This window comes from Alligator sinensis, unplaced genomic scaffold, assembly GCF_000455745.1.
Source record: "Alligator sinensis unplaced genomic scaffold, ASM45574v1 scaffold927_1, whole genome shotgun sequence".
NCBI classification, from domain to species: domain Eukaryota; kingdom Metazoa; phylum Chordata; order Crocodylia; family Alligatoridae; genus Alligator; species Alligator sinensis.
In genome coordinates this window covers 1,025,017-1,037,658 of record NW_005842155.1, presented here as the reverse complement: position 1 = coordinate 1,037,658, position 12,642 = coordinate 1,025,017, and the positions used below count along the sequence as shown (strand labels likewise).

The 12,642-nt window shown below is 42.6% G+C and overlaps 1 protein-coding gene across 6 annotated transcripts in view; it reads left to right on the top strand.

Annotated features, from left to right (window-relative positions):
- The window catches only part of LOC102378532 (multidrug resistance-associated protein 1), an 87,103-nt gene that overhangs the window by 42,383 nt on the left and 32,078 nt on the right, over nt 1–12,642 (top strand). For all 6 annotated transcript variants that reach the window (XM_025206426.1, XM_025206424.1, XM_025206423.1 and 3 more), the window contains 6 exons: nt 602–779; nt 1,457–1,618; nt 3,511–3,603; nt 5,548–5,751; nt 9,496–9,642; nt 10,028–10,115. In XM_025206426.1, the coding sequence (XP_025062211.1) occupies nt 602–779; nt 1,457–1,618; nt 3,511–3,603; nt 5,548–5,751; nt 9,496–9,642; nt 10,028–10,115 (872 nt within the window). The remainder of the gene's footprint in view (nt 1–601; nt 780–1,456; nt 1,619–3,510; nt 3,604–5,547; nt 5,752–9,495; nt 9,643–10,027; nt 10,116–12,642) is intronic.

The window sequence follows — 12,642 nt, the reverse complement described above, 5'->3', positions numbered from 1 at the left end:
CCCCTCCCGCACTCCTTCCTTGCCCAGGGTGTTGTCCCCCCCCTTCCTGAGCTTCCCATGCCCAGGCAGCCATGTGCTCCCAGCCCAGAAACCCCGGTTGGGGCCTCTGGCTGAGGGCAGGGTCCCGCTGTTGTTGGAGCCTGCCGGGCTTCCGCTGGGTCTTACTGCCCTTGGTTCCTGTCATTTTTGACAGGAACCAAGGGCAGAGAAATATTGATTTTTTTTTTCTACATTTTTTAGGGGCCCCACGGGCCGGATAGAATGGCTTTGTGGGCTGTATTTTGCCCACCCTTGTCATAGCTCATCACTCCTTTGATCGTAGCATGTCTGAAATACTAAATTAATTTTAGTATTTCAGACATGAAGAGGTGCCTGGTGGTGTGAGAACTTTCCTAGGTTTCCTGTCAAGGTCTACGGAAGAATTCTGCCATGGCTGAGGCCACAAGCAAACATAGTCCTGAGTGTGTTTCATTTTGAAAGCTATTAGTTCTTTGTCTTGGAATTGCATACAATTGATATGCGTTTGAAATAATTTGTGGTCTCTGCCTTGAAACTGCTTATGCACTTACAGAATTCATTTAGCCAAATTCTCTCTCCACAGATTGCTAATTAACTTTGTGAATGATAAAGATGCTCCAGATTGGCAAGGATATTTGTACACAGGGATCCTATTTATATGTACCTGTTTACAGACTCTGATCCTCCACCAGTATTTCCATATATGCTTTGTTACTGGAATGAGGCTCAAAACAGCAGTCATTGGTGTTATCTATCGAAAGGTATGCAATCTTTTAAAGTGTATTGATGCTACCATGTTGATGACTTCTCTGAAAACTGGGTGTGTAATAAAAATTGGAAGATCATCACTGACTAGAATAATATGTCATGTTGGGACACTGTCTGCAGAGGTAACTAAAAGTGCAAAAGGCATCTAAAATTTGTAAATAAAAGATAGTGTACTAAATTAGGAAGTTGCCCTGACTGATGTCTCTCTATATTTGAACTAAACGATTTTCCTGTGTAAAAATGGGATAGACCCAGATATTGTGGAGAGGGCTTTTTTAGCCACAACAGGCAGCAGCCTGTGTCCCCTCAACCAGAATGGGCTGGAACTCTTTAGAAATGCTTTCAGTCTGTGTTGAATAAGATGAGGCAGGAAAGCATGTGACAAAAGAGCACTTGGTTCCTTATCCTAAAAAACCGAAAAATCTCCAAACTGAAACTTGCTGATGTTTTAACCCTTTTTTATTGTACCTCAGGTGCTTACCTACAACTAGAGTACCTTTAAGACCACAGAATAAGTGGAATAATGAACGTGATAGTGCTGCTTATGATAAGATCAGGTTCTAGTATTTTTAAAATTTTTGGTTCAGTCTGGAATGAAAGAAAAATTTCAAGATTTATATATATTTTTTCCCCTGTTGCATTCATTGACTTCCTCTTTATCTACTTCTAGGCATTAGTTATCACAAATTCTGCCAGGAAGACCTCTACTGTTGGAGAGATTGTAAATCTAATGTCTGTGGATGCTCAGAGGTTCATGGATTTGGCCACCTATATAAACATGATTTGGTCTGCACCTCTGCAAGTTACCTTAGCACTGTATTTATTGTGGCAGGTAAGTGTCACTCATGCACAAACCACAAAAATCACAGGATTTGGCATCCTGCCTTGCACTGACAAATAAGGCAGTGACATTGTTCAAATTGTAGCATGTAGAACAGGAATGGAGTAGTTGAGAAACTGCTGCTTTGAGAGATTCACAGCAAGGCACTGCTGCTGGTGAACGAGGTGGCAGAAAGTTCTTGTTCACAAACCTTGCTCAGATTCACTCCAGATACCATGCTGGAACAAAGGGATTTCTTTGCCTGCTCAGAAGTGAATGCCTTTTCAATGATCCTGCTTCTACTCGATGATCCTGGGGACACCCTTGCATGTGCCATATGAGTTTGGTCTTCCTTTGCTCCAAAGCATACTGTTTACACCTGGACTCACTTAATCTACTTATCACTTGGAGAAGTGTTTTAGATGAAACATCCTTGCCTTTTGCTCAGCCTCCTGGCAGCCACATTTTAAACAGTACCCCGCTCTTTTTGGTCCAGATGCTTATTGGAATAACAGCTTTAGTTTTACTTTTCAGTTTAAAGTAAGGACTGAGAGAATTATTCCCTTAAGAGTGTTGCTAGCAGATTGTGCTACTCCACACCTCGAGTATTGTGTCTAGTTTTGGGCTGCCCACTACAGAATGAATGTGACCAATTTGGAGAGAGTTCAGTGCAGGACAAAAAGAATGGTTTGGGGGATGGGGCATGTGAATTCTGAGAAGAGGCTGTGGAGAAGAGAAGACTGAGAGGGGATTTCATAGCAGTCTTCAGCTACCTGAAGGGTGGTAACAAAGAGGGTCTCTGCCACTGCCGGACCTGGCCTCACGGCCTGGGCGCCCTGGCCCATCTGCCCTGCACTCATTGCTGGGGATACTGAATGGCATGGGCATGGGGGGGGTCTCCAGGAAGGCTGATCCAGGACCCTGGCTGGCAGGTTGCTCTCAGCTGGGTAGATGGTATTGGGCTGTGGGTGGGCAGGGAGCAGCATCTGGGAGTGGGGTGGGCAGGGCTGAGGTTGAGGCCGGGAACATGGGGCGATGGCAGTGGAGCTGGGGCCAGGACATAGCTATAATCTGCTCCCTGCATATCCTTGCCTGTGGAACTGGCACTCACTGTAGGGACGTGCAGGAAGTGGATCCTGGCTCTGCCCTGGGCCCTGGCCTAGTGCTGTCACTGCCTTTCAACCCCAACCCTGCTCGCCCATCCTGCTCCTGGATGCTGCTTCTTGCCTGCCTGCGGACCCTTACCATCCATCCAGCCAAATGTGCCTGGTTCATGGGTGTCCTGGGTTGGTCTCCATGAAGACCCTGCCCACCTGCTCTGTTCAGTGCCCTCGGTAGTGAGTGCAGGGTGGACAAGCCTAGGGCTGGATAGGATAAGTTGCCCCCTGCCCTGCTGTGCATTTGTCACATACAGGACATCTTTCCTGCATCTTTTACAGGTTTTGCTTGAAATGCAAATTTAGTCTTTTGTCGTCTTTAGTTGCTAGTTCAACTGAAATATATATGCAGTTTCCTTGCTTTCTTTTGGTGTGCTGGCTTAGCCTTTTTCTGTGGCTTTCTTAGTTTGGAGATGCACATGTAATGAGTGCGTTGGGTCTCTGCCAATAATTTTAACTCACTTTTTAAAATTTTTTTTAGGGTTGAGGCTTTTATCATGCTTATAACATGGGTCTAGTATTGGGTATTGCAAGCTTACGCCTAATGGGTTGCAAGCCATTAGCGGAGATTGATTGATTTATTTTGGTAGCAGTCTTGTCACTACAACCAGTCTTGTCCCAGCCACTGTCTTGCATTCTTGTGCAAGAGACACTGTCCAAGCTTTTACAGCCAGGAAAATGTATGACTAATTTTTTAAACTAGTATTTGAGTGTAAAGTTATAATGAAACTATTTTTTCCCCTTTAGAATTTAGGTCCTTCTGTGTTAGCGGGTGTGGCAGTCATGGTCCTTTTGGTGCCATTAAATGCTGTGATGGCAGTGAAGACAAAAACGTATCAGGTAACATATTAGATACTTTGTGTTTGCTTTAAGAAATGTTACTACTCTTTGTGGCCTTTTTAGTTTTCATGTTTGCTATATTTTGCAATACAAGGTGGTTTTCAGAAGAAGCACATGCTGCCTGAAAATTGCCTTTAGATTGGTGACTAGCATACCTAGTGGGCTTTCCAAAAAAAATATGAACAGGCATTTTACAGTCTTGATTTCTAGTATGGAAACATTACCTATAAAACAGAACATCACATATAAAATGGAATGTTTCGCAGTAGCATAAGATAGAAAGTTATGCAGCTTAGTAAGATGCCTAATAAGATGAAATGCAAGTTGTACCACGTCTGACTTGCTGTCTGAAAACTGAAGTCAGAGCACTTACTATTTAGGCAGTAGTCCACGTTTTGTGTGAAATATTTACGTTTCTGGAATGGTACTTCTAGTAATAATTTTTTTTCCTTGGTCACAGTTTGGGTCGTAAGTTTTTTGTTTTATTTTTTCTCCATAGATGGCTTTCACTTTTACTCTTCATAGTTCCTTTATTTCTAAAGATACACACATAAATCCAGAATGTAATTCCTTTATTGAATTTAAACACATTTTTATGAAGAAAAAAATAATTACACATGATAAATTTTTAGTATCGAGTCTGATACAGATGCATGTGTCACTGATTGGTGACACTATTATTAGCTGCTAGGTGAGAATTGTTAAATTATCTTGATTTAATTGTATATGCTGATAAAAGTATACACTATTTAGTACAACCTTTGGATCAAATGTAGAAGTTGCAGAGTAAATTAACTGAATGGACCCTCTGGTTGTTGAAGCTAGACTGCTGTTGAAATCCAAGCTAGATTATTTAGAGCTACATAAAGGGTCTCCTCACAACCCTGCAATCTGCTCTGTAGCCTTACCTTTCAGACTTGTGCTCTTACTATTTAATGGCTTTTTTTCCATGCCTTGTACTGTATCCCTATGATCCTCTTTAAAGGCGTCTTTTATAACTGGAATAGTTTTGAGAAGATAGTAAGTCAACATAGAATCATAGGACAAAGGGGCTGAGAGAGAGCTCAGGAGTGATCATCTTGTCAAATTCTTTGTTCGAGGGAGAATTACCCCTGTCTAAACCATCCCAGTTGAATGTAACCATCTCATGATGTACTGGGGAAGAGAGTACCCCATAAAGTTAAATGTCTTCTGCTGAAATTTGAAGGTTTATCACCTTGGTTCTCCATTAGCTCATACTGGGCACATCCACACATTAATAAATGTGCTGTAATTATGGCGCATTAAGCTACCTTAATTGATTAACTACCTTAATGCACTGTAATCAGCACTACTGTGCATTAGCTACAGTGCACGCTTCAATGCTCAGTAAGTAGCCTAATTCTTTTGCGCATTTGGCATGGGTTTTGCCCACTGCTAATGCACACTAGAATTAGTATACTGTGCTTGAAGTGTCTCATGTAGATGTGCTCACTTAGTAGTAGTGTAAGCAGAACAAAATGTTGCATTGTGTAGGGTGGCATATGGTAAAGTACAAACTATAGCAGTCAAGTTCAGTTACAGCGGTGTTACTTTTTAAAAAAAAAAATTGCATTTGGTATATAACTTTGTAGCTGAGAAGAAATTGAGTAACAGAACTGATGATCAGGTCCTCTGCTAATGGCATGTAGGTTGCTGAATTATTTTGGTTTTTGTTTTAATATTCTGATAATTCAGTTGTACCTTAGCTTTTCTTTCCCCTCCCCCCCAATCTAAAACATTCCTTAGTTGGCTGAAATGTCTATCTACTTCTACAATTCTCTGTTAAGGACTTGTTAAGCATTTAAAAAAATATTACGTGCATTTTCCCCCTAATAATTAGGTATGTATTACTGTTGAGAATTAATAATTTTTTTAATTCAAATAATTTATCAATGACCTTGAAATTTTTGTCATGTGTTTCAGGTAGCCCAAATGAAGAACAAGGATAACCGAATCAAACTGATGAATGAAATTCTCAATGGGATCAAGGTGCTGAAACTTTATGCTTGGGAATTAGCCTTCAAAGAGAAAGTACTGGGAATCAGACAGGAAGAACTGAAAGTGCTTAAAAAGTCTGCTTACCTAGGAGCAGTGGGTACATTCACTTGGGTGTGCGCTCCTTTTCTGGTAGGTAAAACAAACATGAAACCTTTTTTTGTGGTGCATTTAGAAATCTAATGAAACAGGGGAATGAAGTCTTGCTTTTTTGCTAGTTTCATTACTACTGGTCTTTCACTCCTAGCAGTAAATTGGTTTTCTAAGCGGAACTTCATCCGCAGTCAGAGACAGATCCAAAAGGGATGCAATGGCATGGCCATACCCTCCCCTTTCTAACCACTTGGCAGGAGCAGCAGCTGGGGAATTTAAGTCCCTGAAGAAGGTACAGATCCCACCCCCTTCCCTTCGTGCTTAGAGGTACACACCTTCCCCTCCCATTCTCCTGTCCCCACCTGCTGTTGCTGCTATCTCTGTGGTTCTGAGCATGGGAGAAACTCTTGTCCTACTAGATTGTGGCTGTGCAGGGTCTGGGCTTAGCCTGAGGCATTGGCAGCAGGTGGGCAGGTTCCCCCTCCTGGCCTGGTCCCCACGCTGGGTGTTTCCCTACTAACCTTGGAGTAGACATGGGGAAAAACTTGCCTGCCTGCTTGTGGCCACTGCCATTGTCCTGGGCTGAGCCTGGCTCCCATGCAGCTTAGTTAGAGTGGGACTGGAGCTGTCCTCACTCAACAGTGGCAGATGTTGGGGGAGCAAGGGGGTGGACTTCTTACCTGCTTTGAGACTTGAAAAAGTCCCTCATAACTGCTCCTGTGGCACGGTCTGCCTGCACCATTAAAAGGGAGAGAAGGCTGGGAGCAGGGGATGCAGCCCCCCCTGCAGCACTGGTTGCTGCTCCTGCTCCCTCTTTTTACAAAATCCTGCAAAATCCTTTTCTGTCCATAGCAACATGAAGCTGAACGTTGTAATTTCTCAGTGTGTTTTTGAAAGGCGGATCTTGATACCTTCTGGTTTTCCAGGATGACATTGCTTCTAGTAGGATATTTCCCTGTAACATGTCTACTTTCTTTTTTCTGTGTAATTTCTGGAAAAAAACCCTTAGAATTACATGTACAACAGATTCACGAGTAAGAGGCCTCAACGAAAAGGAACATCGTGCACCATTTAGAACACACATGAATTCACTTCACAAATACCCCTGACCACACCTTGGACAGGGGAAGATTATTTTGTAATTTGGGATTATTTAAAATTCTACCTCCTAGAAATCTACTTCCTTTTCATGTCTAAAGGAAAAAAAAAAGAAACGGACTTGTTTGTGGTTGGCTTAAATTTTAAATTTTAAAGAAAAAAGAGAGAAGAACAAATTGTATTAAAATTGCTTGTGGCCGTATTGGAACAAAAGTTACTCTTGCCTGTAGAAGCAAATAAAACCATGACTACATTAGGATAAAATATGTACTGTTCTTGTTGAAGGTGTTTAAATGTTCTTTCCACTCACAGATTCCTTCCTTCCAACTGCTATTAGTGTTTACACTGTAGGTGTGATAAAAGGCAGAAGAAGCCACAGCCCGAGTAGGAAATGTCAGAAGCATTCTTTAGTGACTGCTGGTCTAAAAGAAGAATATGGGGGGAAAAAAAATCCACATACCATTCCAGAGATGGGCTTTCCTTATTTTAATTTTATGTAGGGCCCAAGACTTACAGTTTCTACCCAGCTCTTAAACTTCAGTGTGTAGTGAATGCACAGCAGGCCTGTTCTTGCAGGTCACGGGCAAAATTTCCACAGAAGCAGGACTGGTGCTTAAGTGCGAGTGGCCTAATACTTCCTCTTTACCTCACTTTTATCTGTTGGGATAATTTTTTGTAAAGGACTATGTAGTAGGTGTTTGACTTGATTCATTTCCTTTTCAGCTACACTCTTTTTTTTCCTTCTTTCTTCTCTACCCTGTTGCTCTTGTGGCCAGAGATGTTTTTATAACATTGTACAATATCAGTGTCATAAAATTAATCGTTGCTTTGTATCTTTGTGTGTGCCAGTGCTTGCTGATAAGATTGTATCTTGGTTGAGCTGCCAGTAACTGCTTGCACATTCCTTTAAAGTATTGTTTAGGCCCCTTTTGCTCTCTATGGGAGGGCTCTTCTCGCTGAGTCCGTCTGAGTACGGGACCATGTAAACACACTACTGTACCGTGCACAGTTGTTAGCAGCTGTAAGAGAAACAATACACTCTTTCACAGCAGTCCACTAGACTTACAAAAATACTACTGACTTCTTTCATGTGAAACGCTCAATTTTAAGAGCCTATTCATTTGTTTTATTAGGCAGATTGTGAGTTAGACTTTCCTACTAAATGCAATTTATGCTTGCACTTTTACCTCAAACATCCCACTTGGTACTAAGCATTGATCTTTGGCGCTAAAGCGTAATTTGGGCTTGCTCAAAATCGGGTACACTTCAGACCATCAAACCAACTATGTCTTGATACGCGATTGTTATAACTTTATTATCCCACACTAACATGAGGAATATAGAAGAGGCTGTTGGGGCAGGAGTGTCCGGAGCATGAATTGAGGCATCTTACGGGCCATCTTAAGAGAAGCCACACCTGGAAAGGGAGAAGTGTGTTAGTCTTTTGTGTATTGTACTGTTTTCTTTGTTGATATATTTTTCCTGAAATACAATGTGGTTACTGATGGTGCAGTCCAACACAGCTTTTTTGTTCACTGTAGACAGGGACTCTTCTGAGAACTGTATGGGCTGCTATAGAGATCTAGTTGATGAAATGGTTACTAGGGGTGTGCAAAAGGGGCCGTATTGGATTCAGCCCAAATTGGGGACAGTGATTTGATTTGATATACATCACTGTCCCGATTTTTGATTCAGTTGAATCCAAAGATTCAATGTTGATTAGTAGAATCAGCGATTCGGCCATAGACACAGCTTTAAATGTTTTTTCTACATGCCTTGAGGTACTAGGTGGCTTGTGAACGCTGACATGGTGGGACGGATGGAGCATCCCACTAGAGCATGGGGGGGGCCCCTGCGCACTGGGTGTTGGATCCGAAAGTGGATCGGAAGTGCTTTTGGTCCACTTCTGGGTCTACCGCCAAATGCGCTGGGGATCCCCCCGCACTCCTGTGGGACGCTCTATCTGCCCCACCATCGCAGCATTTGCGAGCCGCCTGGCACCTCGAGGTATGTAGAAAAATCATTTAAAGCTGTGTCTATGGCCGAATCGCTGATTCTCCAAATCAATTCGGAGGGTTCCGATTTGATTCGGAGAGATTAAAGGGTCTCCTGATTAGATTCGTCCGCCGAATCGAATCGTCAACCGAAACTTTGCACAGCCCTAATGGTTATAATTTACATGTTAGAGAACAGACTTTTTTTACCCACCAGTTAGGGCAGCTACATTTGTGGAAAAACAGAAGTGCTTGTAGCTTGCTACAAAATGTAGTGTAGCTAAGGCCCAAATGTTACTAATTACACTGGCTGTTTATTGTCATAACTGGCTGGAATGGTGCTGTGATTGTAATGATTAGAGAGAGAATATGAGGAATTGGGAAGAAAAAGGTAGAGACCACCATGAATAGCCTGGTACCCTTGTGCTAATCACAATGCTATAATGTGTTGCTTTGCCTTGTGCGCTAAGTGAGCCCTCAGCATTTTCCAAGCAGTTTTAGCAGCTCTTTAATAAAGCATGTAGTTTGTCCTCACAGGACTTGTTCTGACTGTTTTATTGGTCTTAAGAATAATGCTTGTTTGGCTTTCAGTGCATAAATATGGTTCTAGTTATTAGACCATATGTTGTCATTGAGTTGTTGTGCGATGAAAGGTAGTAAAGAACCTGATTTTTGCCTCTTTGATTTTTAGGTTGCTTTATCCACATTTGCTGTGTATGTAATGATAGATGAGAACAATGTTTTGGATGCTCAGAAGGCTTTTGTTTCCTTAGCATTATTCAACATCCTTCGGTTCCCACTGAATATTCTTCCAATGGTCATCAGCAGTGTAGTACAGGTAAGATCTTAATGTTAGTAATTAAGTGGTTTTGGGAAAAGGCCATTCTAAAGCCTTGGGATATTTAAGCATTGCAGCTGTTTGGAATTCTAGATGTAAATTGCTGAAGTGTCTCCATCTTAGAAAGTTAAACTTATTGGGTTTTTTTATTTTTCCCCATGTGTTGGGCACTCCTAATAGTTTTGATCTTGTACAGTCACAAACCCTTGCAAAACAAATGTACATCTATCCTGTGGTAGTGATGGGAAAGCGTCATGCCATCTTATAATGCTAGGAATAATACACTTGATTTAACATCTGTTAAAAAAAATCAGTGTTCTACATGTGTGAGAGGAGAGAGAGAGAAAAAGATGTGTGTATATATAACATGATTTCTCATATCTAGGCCAGCGTTTCCTTAAAGCGCCTGCGGGTATTTCTTTCCCATGAAGAGTTGGATCCAGACAGCATAGTCAGAGGTTCCCTCAAAGATGGTAAGTCCCTATTTTGGTACAAGTTAAATTTGCTTCAGTACAGCATCATATGGCAGTTTCCAGGATTGTAAATTTAACAAGTTTTAGAGCTCAGTTCAGATTCTGGGTAGGTTCTTCAGTACTTCTTGTTGCACTTAAAAATGGGCTTTTAAACCTAGTGCTCTAAGAATTGATGCAACACTCAGCTGATGAATAGCAGAAAGGCTTGTTTTAATAATTACCAACAAGTTCCAAAGCTAAATGACAGAAAAAGACTCTTTTCTGATATAAAATAAGCTATTAGTCCTTAGTATTATTGTAGCTGCACAGAGATCTTTACCCAATGCAGGCAGGAAGCAGTTCTTGTACAGGCATGGATCCTTCGCTTTTTGGCTGGGTGGTGTGGGATGGCTTCTTGATCTTCCCTGGACTGTGCACACCTTGCTGGCAGATTTGCTTAGTTTTTATACTGTTTAACTGTATAGCTTCAAAACATATTCCCTTGATAGTTGGCCAATTAAAGTCCAAACAAAACAGGGAGGGAAAAATTGTTTATCATATCATAATTGTTAATCGCCTGGCTCCTGTTTTTGGATCTGTCTAGGTATGAAGACTTGTGTGTTTTTTACAGCCCCTGCAATTATAGATTAATCATAGATGATGGGCCTTGAGTGGTCAGACAGGATGCTTAGGTATCACCAAACCTGCCTTGGGGTATTTGATTACCAATGGGGCATGTTTGTAGTAGCTTGTATTAGTGATGGTCTTTTTCCCAAACTCCAGACATGCATTAAATGGCTGAGACATTTGTAACACCTCAGCCTGTTTGGAGAAATGTTAGCATGTCACATACAGGATGCGTGTGCACAATGCACCTTTTACAGGTTTCCCTTCAGATGCATATTTAACCTTTTGTTTTCTTTAGCTGCTAGGTCAATTAAAATGCATATGTAGTTACCTTGCCTTCACTGGCTCAGCCTTTCCTTTGCCTCTTAGCTTGGAAATACACATATGATGTGTGTCAGGACTCTGCCAATACTTTTAACCATCACTTTTCAGGTGTGGTAGAAAGTTGAGGACTCTTGTTATGACTGTTATGATATTATGGCTTGGGTCTTTTATTGGCTACTGGAAGCACTCCACTGTCGTGACACCTAATGGGTTGCAAGCCATTAGCAGAGTTTGATTTTTCTTGTGGCAGTCATTACCACAATCCAGTCTTGCCCCAGCCATTGTCTTGCATTTTTGTGGAAGAGACACTGTCCAAGCTTTTGCACAGTTTTCGTATGCAGCACATTTTGGATTCTCTGTAAGTAGGGACCTACCTAATTCACAGAGGCTGCCTTTGTATTTTTGTGGTCCCAGCACAGCATCTGGTGTCATTTTCATGCAGTGTGTCGTGGGGTCTCCCCATGCCTCTGGTTGAGGGGCCCCAGAATTTCCGTCCCCTCCCTGGAGATTGACAGATGTCTCTCTCTGGGGAGAGGGAGGGACTTCCAGGGCCCCTCAGCCAGTCAGAGGTGTGGTGGGGGGACTTGCTGTGCTCTGCCATGAAAATCTCTCCCATCCCCCCCATGTTTTAGGATGCCAGGGCTTCCTACCTCCCCCACTTTTTTTCCCCCTCCCCTCCCTGTTTTCCAGTTTTCCCAGGGACTGGGCTTTTTTGTGAGGGACCTACCAAATTTGTGGTTTCTGTAAAAATCACATAATCATGAATTTGGTAGGTCTCTGTCTGTAAGACGTTCTTGTAACCTGTGCGGGTTGATTGTTATTTTTACTCTCCATCCCTCCCAGTCAGTAGCATAATATTTTTATCTAATATCAGTAATAGATATTAACCAGCGGGTTTATTTTAAAAAAGCTTAAAAAAAATAAAATTATGCACCTGCTGGAAACTTGTAGACTGTTAAATAATTGTCATATAGTAGTGAAAATTGGAAGACGGTGATGATGAAGCTTTCAGAAGGTATCTATGTGTCAGTGCTCGGTCCCAAGAAGAGAGGATGTCTTTCCAGCACTAAACTGACCAGTGCTCTTAGACTGGGGCAGGGAAAGTCTGGCTTGCGGGCTGGACTGAGTCCACAGCAGACTTCATTTCCCAGCAGCCCCTGCCCATGTCGCTGTGGCTGGTTTTTATGGAGCTGTGACAGTGCAGGCTGGGGTTTCCCTGGAGACTGGCCTCAGCAACGCTGGTGGGATGCGTGGCTGGGTGGGGAGCTGCTCCGGGGTTGGGATCTTGCACTGGTGACAGTGTGGTCCAGAGCTGGGGCAGAGCTGCAATCTGCTGCCTGCATGCCTCGGGCAGGGTTGTGCTGAGACTAGGGGTGCACCGATACAGATTTTTGGGCTGATACAGATAGCCGATTTTTAGGAGGTACATCAGCTGATACTGATCTGATTTCTAATACTCAGCTCTTCAGCTTGAAGAGCTGCATCTAGCTGGTAAGTCCGGTGTGGTGGAAGGGGGAAGATCAAGGCCCTTGCAGTGAGGGAGGGAATGGGGTGGGGAGGGGTGCAGGACAGAGCCACAAGCGGCTTGTCCAGGGGA